The following is a 17,341-nucleotide window of genomic DNA, read 5'->3' as shown; positions in this document are numbered from 1 at the left end:
GCGGTTGTGGTGAAGCGGAGTTGTGGTTGGTGGTTGTTGTTGTGATGGCTGTTGAGACGTGGTTGGTGGTGGTAATAATGGCGGTTGGTCCAAAATTAAGATAGTAAAAGAAAAACGGCTATCCTGAAGAGTCACAGCCCTCTTGAATGACATTTATTCCCTCTAGACAACGGGTTTGGGCCTAACTACACATATACTTACCGAGATATCTCACCTAAGGGACCTGAATGGTGGTTTGCGAATTTGGTCAACCACAACAATATATATGTATATATATATATATATATATATATATATATATATATATATATATGTATATATTTATGTATATATATATGTATATGTATATATATATATATATATGTATATATATATGTATATATGTATATATATATATATATATATGTATATGTATATATATATATATGTATATGTATATATATATGTATATGTATATATATATATATATATATATATATATATGTATATATATATATATATGTATATATATATGTATATATATTTATGTATATATATATATATATATATGTATATATATATGTATATATGTATGTATATATATTGTTGCGGATCTGGAAACCATGTGCATACAACATACAGTTGTCCCGAATTAGTTATTTCATTAATATACGTGTAGTTAGGTCCCTTCCTTTTGTCTTGTGGGAAGATGAGGGAGTGTGTTGCGATGGGCTATAGCTCGGATTAATAAATCATTTTTCCCCTTTTATTTTATTTTCCCTTTTATTTGATCCAGGGTGCCTTCATCTCGCTTGCTTCCCTCGTCTCGTCTCCTGAGCCCAAATCCAGACGGGCACTTTGGGCTGGACAAGTGCTTCCACCGTCTACCCGCTGTCTACAGAGACTCGTTTTCTGAGGCAGAATCCCGAGGTTCGTTATAGTAGCTGCACCACCATTCACCTTCCCAAACCCAGACACGGCGGTGTGAGCGGTCCTTACCAGTGTCTGACCGAAACCCCACCTAAATAGGCGGACCACATGAAGGCCCGGTCCAATCGGGACGGACAATGACGTCGGCTTCGCCATGGCTCCACCCCGAACTCCGTGATCTATAAAGTACAGGACAATTCTCAGAGTAGAGTTTGATGCGAAGGAAGGTTGTCATTGGATTTGAAATGTCTTGGTTGGTTTTTGAAAGGGAGAAGTCTGAGTTGGTGGATGCGAAGGACCTCGACCAAGCCTCTAATCTGGTCCTGCCTACTGCTCATCTCTCACCTCTTGGACTCCGCCAGACACGATTACCACACGTGCAGCTGTAGACCGAACTGCACAGCTTTTGTCGGGTGCCGCACCACGGAGCATGCCTTAGCTCGAAACGCTCAGGTACCAAAAACTGTGACCTCAACTCCCTCCCTTCCTGGCTGCGAAAGGTCCCTTTTCTTTTCTTTGGGTTTATTTTGTCCGCGTGTGTGTCTGAGTGTGTTGGTGCCTGTCCGTTCGATAAGCCTGTATAAGATCTTCATTGTTGTAATTATTGCTTTTATTATTCTTGCGTTAAGTCTGAACTGTCTGCTTTTATAAGTTGCTTGTAAAATTGCCCCCCACACCTCTCTCATCTTCCCCTGCGTAACACACCCAATAAACCTTTTTTCCTGTGCCACATGCTTTTCCTCTCTTTATTGTAAATAAATAAATGTAGAAATGTTTCGAGCTCGTCTTTGTCTTTTCCTCCATTGGTCCAACATGGTTCGGATCTGAGTTTAGCCGGGTCTTTATTCCCGATAATCCGTTCCTTCCAGCCGGTATGTCCTGGGCAGTGCTGCTCGACTGCATCCGATCCTGAAAGGTAGTCGGTAGTTGATAGGGTGATCCGGTTCGGGCAAGGCGTACCGAGGGCGTGGTTCCCCAGTAGTCAAAACCGTGTAGTTAATTAGGTAAGTTGTTTCTAGACAGGAGGACCCTACGCTACGCGGTTGAGGTATTGGCGTCCACGGTCGGTTAAGCGACCCACCACATCACGGAATTATCCGTGAGCGACGGCCTACAATTCAGGGAGTCCGGTGGGAATCGACTTAGTTTCCCCCACCTAGTGGTCGTTCTCCGCCAGACCCCCGGCCTGCAACAGTTTGGTGTCAGGAGTGTAGGATATGGACCCCCATAGAGAAATTTACGGGATTCGGACCACGGGTGTGCTTCGCAACCCCCCCCCCCTTTCCCTCCAAAATTAAGAGCAAGATCCAAATTTTATTTAATTCTCGGTGCGGACCATGGTGAACCAAGACGAGCTGGTTCAGGTGGGTTCTGAAATAATGTTGGAGGAATCCGTGGCTCAGGACAACACCTTTCAGGGAGATCATTCCCTGCAGCCATACCCAGAGGTAACATTGAGGGCAACTGCGACAACGACAATGCTTGGGCACCCCCTGCATCAAATTTCTCCCACGGAGGACCGAGCAATCCCGATCAGATCCACACCCGATCGTAGCGGATCGGTTTCGCCAAAGCCATTTGACATGAACCAGTTGGTGGAGATACTGACACAAATGAAGGGGGATATGCAAGCACTGAAGTGGGACTTACAAAACCGAATGGATGGGAATACGCAAAATTTACAAAACCAAATGGATGGGACTACGCAAGCACAGAGGAGTGATATGCAAGCAATGAAGGGGGAAATACAAAACATGGGAATAAACTTATCAACACAAATAAATGTGAATCTGCAAAACATGGAAAATGCATGGATTGGAATATGCAAACACTGAAGGCGGGTCAGGAGGAAATGAAGGCGGGGCTGGCAGAGCTGAAGGGCGAAATGAAAAACGTGGTCCGGAGTTTTACTCATGGGATCACGACTGTTCGTAGAGAAATGACCAAGTCGAGGGGGAGTCAGTGTGGAGGTTGTTCGGACCGCGATGATGACGTGCAAGGTCGAGGTGGCGAGTAAAACCACCATCGTCATTAGTGAAACCTGTCAACTCGGAAAGGTAAAGACAAAGAGCCAGGAATTGGGTATCATAAAAGAGACGCAGGAATTAAAAGAGGTGAAGGAATTGCACAGAATAAAAGAGGAGCAGACACAAATATAAATGGTAAGGGAGATTGGGGTTGAGCATGTGGAATGTTTTGAGACCCAGTGCGAGGGTTAGATTAACTTCCCGCAGGAACAAGGGGAGACTGTATGCTCCCTCGAGGCAGACCGTGACGAGGTGAGTCCGGTAAGGCCGTACGAGGTCGAGCGGTTGCATGGTGCGAAAGAGCTAATAGGCCGGGGGCCAGTGGTGTAATGTACTGAAATGGAAGATGCTTAGCAGGCAGACACGAGCGGGAGGACAGTCGAGCCGGGCTGTGTTGTACAAGTGCGAGCGCGGGCGTACTCTGCCCGGCAGCTCTCCTTTATTCGTATGCACACGCACAAGCCGCGTTCGACTACTGCATTCCTACGACGCCTCAGGTGGCGCGCACACCTTATATCCCCTGCAGATACGATGACCACCACGACCACTCCTCCCATCATCACGCCCATCATGCATCATCATCATGCCCCTCCCCGTAGGCCCGCAGACTACACCACACTCCTCCCTCCTAAAAGTATGATTATTAAATGATCACCAGCATCATAAGCATAAACATAAACCTCGACATAAACAAGGCATCAAAAATGACAACAGCGAAGTATAACAGCACACCACATCATACAATGTGTCGATGCGAGCGAGTGGAGCAGCAAAGGCCAGGTTCCAAAGACGGAGGTGCACAAAGCATCCACTAAACTCTGACCGCGTTACCGATATGAAGCAGCAAATGAGAAGCACAGCAGCACTACGCAGCAAAAACGCCCCCAGGCGGCCCATGCTGACATGGCCCTCGCCGAGGTCGTGACGACCTTTCGAGCCAACCTCCCCCGGCACCATCAAACGCCTCCGGCCCACTCCCCCCAGGCAGACCCGACGTAGATAAACATTCCGAGGCCGGAAGCCTGCTGTCTGGAAGCCGTGGCGCCAGCCTTGATCGACCTTGGCCGGGGGCGCTGAACAGCGCCGCTGGCTGCACGCATTTAATGCTCCAAAACAACCCACGCACCCCAATCAGTTGAGACGCCAACGCCCGTCCAAACGGCCTTGAGCGAACACAGAGAGCTGCGCTCGCAACCAGAGGTGGGGGTAACGCCGACCAGGGCACCAGTCTTGGTTCCGAGTCGACCTTCGAGACCCACACGGCAGCTAGACGGGAGCAACTCCATTTAAACCACACTGCAATCATAGGCTCGTTATAAATCACTACGAACATCACTCAAAGCATTGCAAACTTACTTTTCCGTACAGCGCGGCCTCTTGATAAACCCCCAGCACATGACAAAGCAACTACCTGCGGCCTGGGGCAACTGGAGGCCAATAAACCTTCTTTATTCGCCCCCACATCACATTGATCATAATCCCAACTCCATTGACTGATCTTCGCCAAATCCACTTTCACACGAGAACTGCTGGCATTTATTCCAACAACGTTAAACTGCATCATTAGAGCAAGGAAAAACACATATGCCATGAACAACAACCCACAACCCACATCACGAGTCCGTTTCTTGGCTGTCGACTCGATGTTGTGACTCGCGACTCCCTTTAACGCCACGGGCTCACCGCCACCTGTCGAAGCTGCCTGAACAACACCGACGCGCATTGCCTCACGAACCCTGCCGAAGTGCGGGAACTCATCGCGAGCGAAGCGCGGGAACTCATCGCGAGAGCTGATACGGCCCTCGCCGCTCCCGAACCGCACATCACTGCCGCCGGCAGCAACGAACGGTCGCTCCCGCTGCATCGACGCGGCCCCCGCCGCCAGAGCCTCGCCCTCGGTACTCGACAAAGGCCTCGAAGAGAGCACTGGCACATCTGGAGGTACGAACCGGAGATCCAGTCCGAGGTGCGCCAGCCAGTCCCGACCCAAAAGGGGGGGCCCCTCCCCTCGTACAACGAACACCGAGAGCCGGGCGCGTCGATCCCGGTAGCGCACTGAGACGTCGGCCCTCGCAAGCGGTGCAATCGCCTCACCGGTGTATGTGTATAACGACAAGGCCGTCTTGACCAGGCGAATACCGCGAAGACCACGAGCCGCCCGCTCATCCATGACCGACACTGCCGCCCCGGTATCGACGCAAAACACAGTCAGTTGGCCATTCACTTCGACCTCAACCGTGAAAGGCGTCATCATCTCCGAACCAACGGAAAACAGACTCAACCGTGGTTGCATCTCCCGCTCCGGCTCGCCGGCATGGAGATGTCCTGGTTGCAGGCCGATCTCCAGGTCACTGGGGTCCTCCCGCACCTCGTCATCCAAGACCCCAACGGAGGCCCCCGCCATCCGACACACACGCTTCAAATGTCCCACCTTGTGACCATGCAAACACACGGTGTTCTTATACGGGCACATTTGTCGCAGGTGCGGACCCCCACACCCCCAGCAGCCGCGGAAAGCCCCTTCACTCCAGGTGCGACCGTGCTGCGGTGCCCCTTCGCTCCCGGTGCGACCGTGTTGCGGTGCCCCTTCGCTCCCGGTGCGACCGTGCTGCGGTGCCCCTCGTCCCGCACCGCCAGGCGCGCGTGCGACCTGCGGAACTTGAGCCATCACTCGGACTCCGGGCTGCGTGACCCGCGGCACTTGTGCGGTCACCGCGTGGACCTCGGAATTAGCCGCCATGCCCCAGCTGGAGCTACTCATTACGTCCTGGCCAGCAATGGCGCGGACATCTGTGAGTGTCTGCTCGACAGACGAAGCAGTCGCGACCGCCGAGTCGAATGTGATGTCGGTCAATCGCAGGATGGCTGCTACCATCTTTGCGTCTCGCAGACCAGTACAGAAATAAAACGATCTCTGAGCCGTGTCGGACGCTCCTCTGTCGTGAATTTGCACGGCACAGCCGAATGCTTCACTCGTGCTACGAAGTCCGCAACGCGCTCCTCGCCACCCTTAGCGAGATGATCGAACTGGAACCGCGCGAGATGTAACGACTTCTCTGGCGCCAAGTGGGTCTTCATTTTCGCCACAATGTCCTGAAAGGATAGCACATCATCACTGGGTCTATTTGGAGCCACCAAATCACTCAGCAGGCGGTAGTGCTCCGTTGATAGCGAGGCGAGCAAGATCACCTTGCGTTTCTCTTCATCCTCTACATCATTCGCCCGAAAGTAGCAACCTAACTGTTCAGAAAACAACTCGAACTCATCTCCCCCGAACACGGGTACACGCCCGTGTGCCGTGCCCCGACCTTCTGCCATGCTCGTGCTGGTGAGACCCTTGGCTCCGTAGCTTGGAACCGCCCGGGTTACTTGCCGCCCTGCACACGCCGATCCGAAGATCCTCGTTCGCCAACTGTAATGTACTGAAATGGAAGATGCTTAGCAGGCAGACACGAGCAGGAGGACAGTCGAGCCGGGCTGTGTTGTACAAGTGCGAGCGCGGGCGTACTCTGCCCGGCAGCTCTCCTTTATTCGTATGCACACGCACAAGCCGCGTTCGACTACTGCATTCCTACGACGCCTCAGGCGGCGCGCACACCTTATATCCCCTGCAGATACGATGACCACCACGACCACTCCTCCCATCATCACGCCCATCATGCATCATCATCATGCCCCTCCCCGTAGGCCCGCAGACTACACCACAAGTGGGACCTACCTTGCACCCCCCGCGACAATTTTTCACTGATACCACAGTGTTCATATATATCCCAAGTATCAGAAAAAAGATGTTCCCAGAAAAATAACTCATTTGCACTATGCTTTATGAAGCTGTTTCCATTTTTTCATGTAATTAAGCAAGCCAAACATTATTCTACATCTCTCACAACAAAGGAAATATGTTCACTGTATCCTTTGACCTTCCAAACATATGTGTAGATTACTCATTTACAAATTTCCATGGACCAGAAGTTGAGATATTTACAAAAATGAGAATTTCCTTAATGGCGGATCCTAATTAGCATATCAATGCATTTAAAATTATTTCCACTACTTTTACTCAAACAGAAAATAGTTATGTTTCCCTAAAACACCACCAGACATGATGAGTCACAGTTATGTATTATATCAGCCCAGGTAATTAATTATATTGATTAATCTGATTTCACATGATTTTCGAACGATTCATTGTGCTTTGTATTTTATGCTAATTAGCATACTTAAAGAAATTAAAAAAATCTTGATATATTTTTTGCCAACCTTGCTTGAATCTGGCAACATTTAAGTAATGTTTTTTTTGACAAAAAACTGACGCGTTTGGTAATTACAAGGAAAGAAAATGGAAATTGTTGCATTTTTGTGGGAATTATTGTCTCTAAGTCAAATGTAATTAATATGCAAATGAGCTAATTAGCATAAACAAAATATATATTTAATACATAAATGTATAAGCTTTAATTTGACACCAATTTTGTGATTTTATGTTTATATTTGACGGAGATATTGACATTTTGCCGATCTTTGTGAGATTCGTCTATTTTTGATTGGTTGCCATGGAAACAGCTTAATAAAGCATAGTGCAAATGAGTTATTTTTCTGGGAACATCTTTTTTCTGATACTTGGGATATATATATATATATATATATATATATATATGTTTATATATATTTATATATTTATATATATATTTATCTATGTATATTTTCACTGTGGTATCAGTGAAAAATTGTCGCGGGGGGGGGGGGGTGGTACAAGGTAAGTCCCACTGGCCCCTGGCCTCATGCCAAGCTTTGGGGGGGGATAGAAGCCCCGGGATATCGTGGGCTAACACAAGCCACCAGCGTGGTTGTGTCGGAGCGTGAGTGGAGTGCAAATGACATGGCATGTGTGAGTGCACGTGAGAAAATGGGGCACGGACCCACCCAGACGGGAGTCGTGGGTCGTGTCACGGACGGGGTTATTTTGGAAACCGTGCCGGCTCCGCGGGACGCTGCGTGCGAAAGATCCGTTCCATGTTTTGCGAGCGGCCCAAGCGCGGGCGATTGCGTGATGGGAAGTCGGCGCTGAAACGCTTGGCGCTTGGTATAAGACCAGAGCGCGGTCGGCTAAAATGGAGGCAAATGTGGAGTGAATTTGGGAAGCATGTGTCCCCATATGAGCACGTGTACGGTGCCAGACGTGCTGCGCGCTGCAAGAGGCGCTCGCAGGACGTGCGGAGTGAGTCTCGGGGATGACACGGCCGGGCCCGTCTGCGTGGCAGGCCTCGCGGAGTGGGCCGTGTGCGAGTGACGTCCACAGGGATCTCGCTGCATGAAGGCCAGGTGAGCAACGCACGGTGGCTCACGTGGTGGATGGCCCGAAAGCGAGCGTGTAATGCAATTAACGGGGCGACGTTATGGCCTCATGTATTGGCCAAACGAAAGGGACGTATGGACTATAAAACGCCGCTCTGGAGACGCAAGGCTCGTCGAGCCTTGCCACGAGTAGACGATGCCAGGCCAGGATGTAGCGAACATCTTCGACGGGGGCAAAGGAGCATTAGTTAAGGAAAGGGTTTAGCGTTAGATAGACCGGCCTCGTGGGGGCATGAGCAGTCCTCCATGGGGCCTGGTAACACGAGTTAGGGAAATTTAGGTTAGAATTTAGAATGGATTGGAGACATGGACAGACATGGAACGTGTAGTTTAGGACGTAGCTTAGCGATATAATTAAATGGAACGTGCATTTGAGTAAGGGATGACGGGTAGCACAAATTAGTTAGGGAATGCAGCTACGATAGCGTCAGTGTTGGTGTGAAACGAAAATAAAAAAGAAGAAAGAAACATGATGAGTGAATGTGGGTCAGTGGGCCCGAGTGTGAATGGAGTGAATGTGGAGTGCATGGTGCGAACAAATGATTGAGGGGAGGAGTGAATCGCATCCAAGGGAACCCAGGGTTAGTGTAATGTTAGTTAGTGAGTTAGCTAAATTAACCAAAAGGATGTCGTTTGGTTGTTGGTGTTGAACGAAAGCACAAAACATTTTGTAGGGTGCAGGAGACGATTGACTTAACTGGGAGCGTGGCTGGTGAAATATGCGTACTGAGTAGAGGGCACCCCGGGCACCGAAGTAGTTGGCCAGAGTAGGACATGGGTCCAAGCGACTGAGTTAGTGTAATGGGCACGGGTACCCATGGGAAAGGGACCCAGAGCACCAAAATGCCACACGGGCATTGACGGGGAAGATGCCAGGAAGGGCATTCCCCACGTTCATAAGGAGTAGGGAGGCTCAGAGACAGCCTCAGTGACCCGGGGGTGCCGTAGTTCAAGTTCGGCAGATGGGTATCCCTGCCAATGGAGCCACGCTGCCTAGCCACGAAATTGTGCAAGAGCACAGGAGAATATTTTTGGGCCAGGCCCAAATTAATAACGAACACCAACACAGGCGACGGGAATCGTGGTTGCTAGAAGCGATAGTTTAAAGAGACATGCGTGTTGAAAAGCCCCGGGGATAGATTAATGTTTAATAAATGCTAGGATAGATAGGAAATGTGTACCCCTTCGCACCATCCATCCCTTCGTTGTTCGTCGGCCGCTGGACTCACCTTGAAAATTTCTGAAACCAGTGGGAGCTATTCTGGGACTGCATTGGGCCTCGAGGCAGATTCACTTGTCTCTTCCTTAATCCTCTCAAAAGGGATCTTAGGGATTGGGAACAGACAGTCAGGACAGGTTAGCCGAACAAAGACAATAAGGGGGTTAGGGACACATGCAATTGTTTAAAACTAGTACGTGCACCTACGTGCGTGGCCGTACGTGGAAAAAAATAACTTTCAAACCGCGTGCCAGAAACAACAACCACACAAGGCCGTTCCTTTGCTCTCGCGTGCCCGCACGTGGGCGCCCGTACGTGCGTGGCCGTATGTGCGTGGCCGTACGTGCAAAAAATACCAGGTACATCTTTAGTTGGTGTGGGACAATTTTGGTATCAATAGAAAGGTAGTAAAATTTGTGATATCATAGAAATATTTATTTGTTTGTGTCAGGTAAAATGAGCATGAATATACGTTATTATTTCAGATATCTGAGTTGAATCTGAGTTGTCAAAAGGAAAGGCGAGGTACTACTCTTCATAACTTCTTGGGACAAACATAACGCTATTAAATTTGACAGATGACTCTATTTTGAAAATCTGCATGTGATAATCTTTCATTTGATATATAATTTGTTAATGTTAATGCTTATTGGGCAACTGAAGAGATCTTATCAGTCAGGGGATTTTTTCAGTGTGAAACTGAGGAAAAGTTGACATTTTTAGGGTACTGTCAGATATGGTTGGAAAATGGATAGTGAGTCCCAGTTTATTCCCTGTTACCAGTTAAATTCATGCTCAGGGGACCCTAAGGCTTCAGAAAAATATGGGGTCGAAGGGTTGTGGGGTGGGGGGGGGGTGCACGTGGAACATATCTGGCCCATGGCCCACATGGACCGATGAATCAAAATTTGAAATCTTCAGTTCATCATGCAGGGTTTTTGTACGCCTTCGAGTAGGCAAAAGGATGGTTCCTCATTGTGTGACACCAACTGTCAAACATGGATGAGCAAGCGTGATGATCTGAGGCTCTTTTGCTGGATCCAGAGTCATTGACTGGCACCCTGAACCAAAAGGGCTACCACAGCATTTTGCAGAGCCATGGAATACCCTCTGGTCTCTGCCTAGTTGGTCAGGGGTTCATCCTACAGCAAGATAATGACCCAAAACGTACCTCCAGGCTATGTCAGAACTACTTTAGAAGAAAAGAACAAGATGGTAGGCTTCAAGTCATGGAATGGCCAGCACAGTCTCCAGACTTAAACCCCATCGAGCTGGTTTGGGATGAACTGGACAGAAGGGTCAAAGCAAAGCAACCTACAAGTGCAACACATTTGTGGGAACTTCTGCAACAATGTTGGGAAGAACTTTCCGAACATATTTGATTTCCATTGTGGAAAGAATGCCACGAGTATGTTTGGCTGTTTTATTTGCAAAAGGAGGCTACTTTGATGAGTGAAATATTTGGAGTAAATTTTTTCAACAAAACTATTCCATGATATATTTTTTTGTCTGCAATTGTTTATTTGTTCTATGCTTTCATTTCAGAGTACATTGAAATATTAAACTCTTTAAATTTCAGTCAAACCTGGAAAAATGGGGGTGTTCTGAAACTTTTGACCAGTCATGTACGTTCTGGGGAAACCCCGCGAATGTTGAAACTGTGAATGTGGGGGCATTGTTTCAATGGGAAATGGGGGGGGGCGAAGATAGGTTCCAGGGTTTCCTGACCCGCACAAAATCCACGAATGTCAGGGAAAATCTCGCGAAAATGCAGGAAAATGTTGTGGAAATCGACGAGGAGCCATGAGTGTTATGTCATTGTTACAATGGAGATAGGGGGTAACATTTTCGATTCGTGGCGGTTCCTAGTTAAAAGGGGAAAGTTTTTAAAGTTTAAAATGTTTTCGACCACTAATGCACAATTACAGTTTCATTAAAGATGCTTACAAATAAATAAATGACAACACCATGCTCCGTTTCCAATTGATTGAAGACTGCATTTTAAAGTCCCTTCACCATGCCGTACCATTCTTTAATTCACAGGACATGACATCTATCCTATCGGCAGGCACATTATGCTGAGTTTTTAAAATGTAACAGCTCATATGGTGCTGTTTGTAGCAAGACGGTGATTGACACTAAGATGCGCTTAATGTTTCTCTTGTGTAATGTCTGTATATAGTGACCTGGTAATTACTGGATACATCAATAGATGCTGTTGGTGTTTTCATTCTGTAAGTAACTCATGGGGGGTGGCGTCGTGAGGAATGACGTGTTACACTAGTGAGACATCCCGCAAAACTATATTTATCCCACGAAGGTACAATATACGTACAGGAAGCAGGTCATGTTCGCGGCTCGTGGAAGATATGTTTTTGAATACGTACATTCTGCTGCTTTGTATGTGGACGATATGTTTTGGAACTGTGTTCTGCTTGCGGTTCGTGAAAAAAGAAGAAAACCACGAATACGCGGAGCAATTTCACACAAATGTGGGAGCATGTCACAAATTATCAACCGTGAATTCGTGGAATCCGCGAATGTTGGAACCACGAATGTCGGGGTCCGGTTGCATATATAAAATATATATTCACACAAAATAAAAATTAAAAAAATCATAGTTAAAGGAGTTGAATATCAAAAGTGGGGGAATAGAACTGAATATATTGAGAAAATAAAATACATCACAATTGAGATGGAGTCAAACATGAGAGCAGTCACCAGGCGCTGCATCGCACTTCTCTTTGCCAAGATCCACGAGATGTAAAGGAGCAGAACCAGATGTTCCAGGCCAGGATGATGCGTGATGGGATGAGGCTGATAAAATGGCATATCTTGCTTTCTTCCTCACTCCACTTCTCTCTCCCACTCCCATCCTCTCTGGCTCCCAGTAATTGTGGCAAAAGTTCAGGGGTTATAGGCTCACTCGACAAAAAGCTCCTGAGGGACACTCTCTGACTCTAGGCCACAGAGGCAGTCAGTGCTTCGCCAGCATACCAGGGGATGGCGAGGAGTAGGATGATGACGTGGCATGTCAGTACTGGACTGAGCAGCCCTGACTCCACTCGGATTCCCCCAACCCTTGGTGACACCCCTGAGGAGAAAAAAGAGGAAGATGCCTGCTTGTGGGACCTCGTATCATCTTGCGCCTGAAAATGGTGCACGATATAACTTTGTTCACAGCTCAGAAAACTCCTCATCGCTATGTTGGAGACACCCAGAATGCTCTGAACCCCCTTTCCTCTAGCAACCTCTACCCTTGCCCTCATCTTCCTCCACATTCCATTTTTCTCTAAGTCTCTGGGCTCGTGGAGTTGAGGCTTGTGGAATAACTAGAACACAGAATGGATCAGTATGCAACATAACAAAAAGAACAGCAGAAATGGAAGGGGGAAATGCCAACAATTGGGCTGAGGGAGAAAATAGATGAGGATGGACAAAAAGGTATGTGGGTAAACATGAGGGGTAGGGGAGAATGCAAAGGGTGGACAAGATGGTTACAGAAGCAACATTTTTGGGAGGGGTGGGGTGCAGGGTGGTGGTTTATCGGTGGAGAAAAGATCATGGTTTTGGATTGGGGATGATCTGAGATGATGATGAACAGCTGTCTTGAAGACTTGGAGGGAAGAAAGAGATTGAAAAGAATGTGGAAGTTGGTTCCACAAGCAAGGAAAGAGAGGAACAAATGAGTGTTTGTTATTTGTGTTTGATTATTTTATTGACCCAGCTATAAACTTGGTTTGGTACTTCGCAAATAGAATATTGCATCACAAAGTGGGTTATTCCCCAGATGGATGTTCATCCAGGTAACCTGCCTTCCAGCATTAGTTGGTGGACGTTGTAAAGATCCCACGGTTTATTTCACAAAGAGTTGGTGAGTTATCACTGGCACCCTGACACAGTCAGCAAATTACAAATTCCTGCCCTAACTATCTCCAGTTTAATTGAGCCACAAACTTTCTCCGGCCAATCCTACAAGAAGGTAGGAATAATTGAGGCTGTTAAAGAAGTCGTAATGGTGTGTTCATTCAAAGTCCAATATATTGTCTCTCTAATTACATGGCCAGAAGTTTTCAAGTCCACAACTGATATTGCATTTCAGGCAGTGGTATTAGTAAATACTATTTGGTTACACCATTATTCAGTGAATATTCAGATACGAATGAAAACCAGGTGACACTTTGAGATCTTTTGAATGAAAGTGCTTCAATTTGAGTTGTAAAGACAATATGTTGCTGTATTCACTTCTGTGTGTGGTAAATGTTATGCTTTGTTTTGTGCATTTATTGCAGGTCATTTGGAAAGGGATTCTGTCCAATGTCTCCGTTATAGAAGACACCACCGACTTCTTCAAATGTGGAGCTGCTTCAATGGATGTTGTGAGGTGAATGACTTTTGTTGTGTTTATGTTGATAGTTTGACATCACACAGATAAATCTGAACAAACAAATGTCAAAGTGGATTAAGAGTACAATGTATATATTTATACTACACCAAAGATATCAGGCATATTATTTAAATGAATATACCATGCTGATTGGCTTTTGCAAATGCAGGTTAATCGAGGAGGTGAAGCAACATGTCCGTGAGGTGCGGCTACAGAATGAGGATGTGTACATGGCCACCACATTCCAGGAGTTTGTTCAGACAATTATACGCCGCCAACGAGGAGAGGACGATGAGGAAGACCTGGAAGTTGATTACGTGAGGACCTCTCATCCATTTCTACTGCAGATTATTTTTTTCATATACTTGTGCTTACTAAAATTTTAGAAAAAGATTTGGGACGATTTCATGATTGATTTTGTAAATTAACTCAATTTTGTTATCACCTTTGGGATGGGGGGTGGGATACTGTAATGACACTGTGAAATGTTTTAGGTCAGCAAGGAAGTGAACAACATGACAATAAGGGTTCCACACCAGTGCTTCATCAATGGGAAGTTTGTCGATGCAGTGGATGGCAAGACTTATGAGACGGTGAACCCCACTGATGGCTCTGTAAGTACACCTCAATGTTTTCTTCTCCTTCTCCTTCTCCTTCTCCTTCTCCTTCTCCTTCTCCTCCTCCTCCTCCTCCTCCTCCTCCTCCTCCTCCTCTTCACTGCTGTTGTGGAAATGGAATTTTACTCTGCACAGCCTCCTTCATCCTTTCATCCTTTAGTTGGTGAATGACGATTAACATACAAGTATCAAGACTCATGGAAGAGCATAACAACAGGTGACAATGGATGAACAGACAAAATGGGGCAAGGGAAAATGGTGGAATGACCACAAACGGACGCACCACAGTACAAGGGGAGGAATTGTGGGAGAAGTGTGGGAACATAGGGTGTAGTACTCAGTAGTGGAGATAGGAGAGACCCTGGAGTAGTGGTGGGCAGCATACTTGTAATCCTCTAAAGAAGAGTTTGAGATGACATGGGAAGACAGTCCCAAGGGCAAGAGACCCCCAAAATAGGAGCTTATGAAAAAGACAGTTGATTTGAGTGTTTTCACTGTGTCAAACCACATACCCAGTGAACCATGAAACCTGTATTGGTGTACACAGTAGTCTTAGAGAAAGCAAAACATTTTGTACTTGCAAAAAGTAGTTTGTAGAAGCAATAACAATATTATGTCAATTAACTCACTGAATAAATTGATAAATAAACTAGCATAACCCGTGCTCTGCGCGACATGTTGGGGTGGGTGTGTTTGAGAAAGGAACTGATACAGAGTATCAGTAGTAATTTTACTTTAAAGCAGTAAGTGGAATACGATTTCACTGTTTCAGAACCATTTTATTTACTTTTTTGTACCATGCACCTCATATGGTCTTTGAGATGATGTAAGCCGAATATCACGTTACTCGAGCGCAGAACAAAGTCGAAGATAGCGCGACACGAAACCACAAACTCGGAAATAATATATAAGATGTTACAAGGCTTTAAATGTTTTTTTCAGGCTGTTGATTTAAAACAACTTCACACAAAGTACGCGTCATATGTCACAAGCAAAAGTCCCCACCCCCAGTGACAGGAAAAGTTTAAGTTAATCTATCAATTTCAATTATTAAATGGACTTTAAAATGGTTAATTGTGTTGCACTCTTGGTTTCACTCAAAGCCAAAGCAATGACTCACTTATTCCAAAATTTGGCATCAACCGTCATTTCAAAAGCGAATGTTGAGCTTTGTCTGCATGCACAGGTTTTCATATGCAGTGTGAAAAGCTGTATTGACGCACACATAGTTCGTTTGTCGTTATATTTCCAGGGATGGTTTTTTTTAAAGATTTCTATGAAGTTCCTTTTTTCAAACACAGCTCTATTGAGGCACACATAGTTTGTTTTTCGTAATATTCCCAGGGATGGTTTTATCCCTTTACTCAAAAGGATGATTTTCCCTTTTGAGTAAGGTGAAACGCATTATTAATGAGAAGGGCACTCAGTAGAGTGTATACCTCTGCCACGTAATGCCTGATCCATGAGAACATATCGGGCCCAGTACATTTTTGAAATATGCTACAGATCGTTTTTGGACCTATCTCTCAATGGTGAAGAATCACTTAATTAATTCTTCATTGTCATACACCCATCATGTCCACCATGTTTCGTCCAAATCCGTCCACAACTTTTTGAGATATCATGCTCCATATCATTTTTGGCCCTATCTCTCAATGGTGAAGAATCACTTTAAATAATTTGAGTAGTCGAATCTGGATCCAGATCTTAACCAAAATCTAATTCGTTCATCCTTGTCACACACCCAACCTTCCCACCAAATTTCATCCAGATCGTCTACAACTTTTTGAGATATCCTGCACACAAAGGAGACAAACAAACAAATAAACAAGAGAAAGACATCGTGTAGAGAATAATAATTGCAAAATCCACCCCTCTCCAAAGATCAAATTGTCCATTTCATTAAGATTAAAATTGACAATTTAATCAAAGCTCAGGTGAATTGGATGAAAATTGATTATTTTTCAGATTGAAATTGATGATTTTAGAAGTTTGACGTTGAGTTGATCTTTGCCCTTTTAACCTTAAAAATAGTTGGTTTCCAAATTCAGTAATGCACTGTGCAATTGCTGCTTAATTTTCAGGTTAATTAGATGAAAATTGAAGAATTTTTTCAGATGAAATTTGATGATTTTAGAAGTTTGACCTTGAGCTGACCTTTGACCTTTTAACCTCAAAAATAGTTGCTTTCCCAATTCAGTAACACAATATGGAAATCCTCTTCAAATTTGAAGTCAATCGGATGAAAAATGACAATTTTAGAAATTTGACTTCAAGATGACCTTTGACCTCAAAATCAATCTGCTTCTCAGTTTAGACAACCTCTACAACTTGGTGAAGTGTTATTAAGATCGTTTTTAAATTGCGATCTGTTGGTGATTGACAAACGGACAGAATAATAAAATCGACTGACCAATATACTTGAAAAATCTTTGATTTTGCAAGTAACAAGAAAAAAGATGTTGTGCAGTGTACGATGCTTGCAAAATTCATTTCCCTCTCCAAAGGTTGCCCTAGATGCATCAAATTGTCCATTTCATTAAGATTAAAATTGACAATCTTAATCAAAGCTCAGGTCAATTGGATGATTATTGATTATGTTTGAGATTGAAATTGATGATTTTAGAAGTTTGACCTTTGAAATTGTGACCTTAAAATAGCTGCTTTCTCAATTCAGTGATGGGATATGCAAATCCTGTTCAACTTTCAAGTTTATAGGATGTACATTGACAATTTTTCAGATAAAATTGATGATTTTAGAAGTTTTACATTGATATTACCTTTGACCTTTTGACCTCAAATAGATGACATTTTCCCAATTCAGTGA

General features: G+C 45.4%; 1 protein-coding gene across 1 annotated transcript in view; it reads left to right on the top strand.

The window, feature by feature from the left end:
• Nucleotides 1-17,341, top strand: part of LOC147020217 (mitochondrial 10-formyltetrahydrofolate dehydrogenase-like) — a 271,323-nt gene that overhangs the window by 131,200 nt on the left and 122,782 nt on the right. The window contains exons 9-11 of the mRNA XM_085893782.1: nucleotides 13,803-13,894; nucleotides 14,067-14,214; nucleotides 14,392-14,511. Coding sequence (XP_085749908.1) covers nucleotides 13,803-13,894; nucleotides 14,067-14,214; nucleotides 14,392-14,511 — 360 coding nt within the window. The remainder of the gene's footprint in view (nucleotides 1-13,802; nucleotides 13,895-14,066; nucleotides 14,215-14,391; nucleotides 14,512-17,341) is intronic.

The sequence above is a fragment of the Eptatretus burgeri genome, chromosome 9 (assembly GCF_056783735.1).
Source record: "Eptatretus burgeri isolate ZD-2024b chromosome 9, Ebu_testis_v1, whole genome shotgun sequence".
NCBI classification, from domain to species: Eukaryota; Metazoa; Chordata; class Myxini; order Myxiniformes; family Myxinidae; genus Eptatretus; species Eptatretus burgeri.
This window is presented reverse-complemented; position numbering and strand designations above follow the sequence as displayed.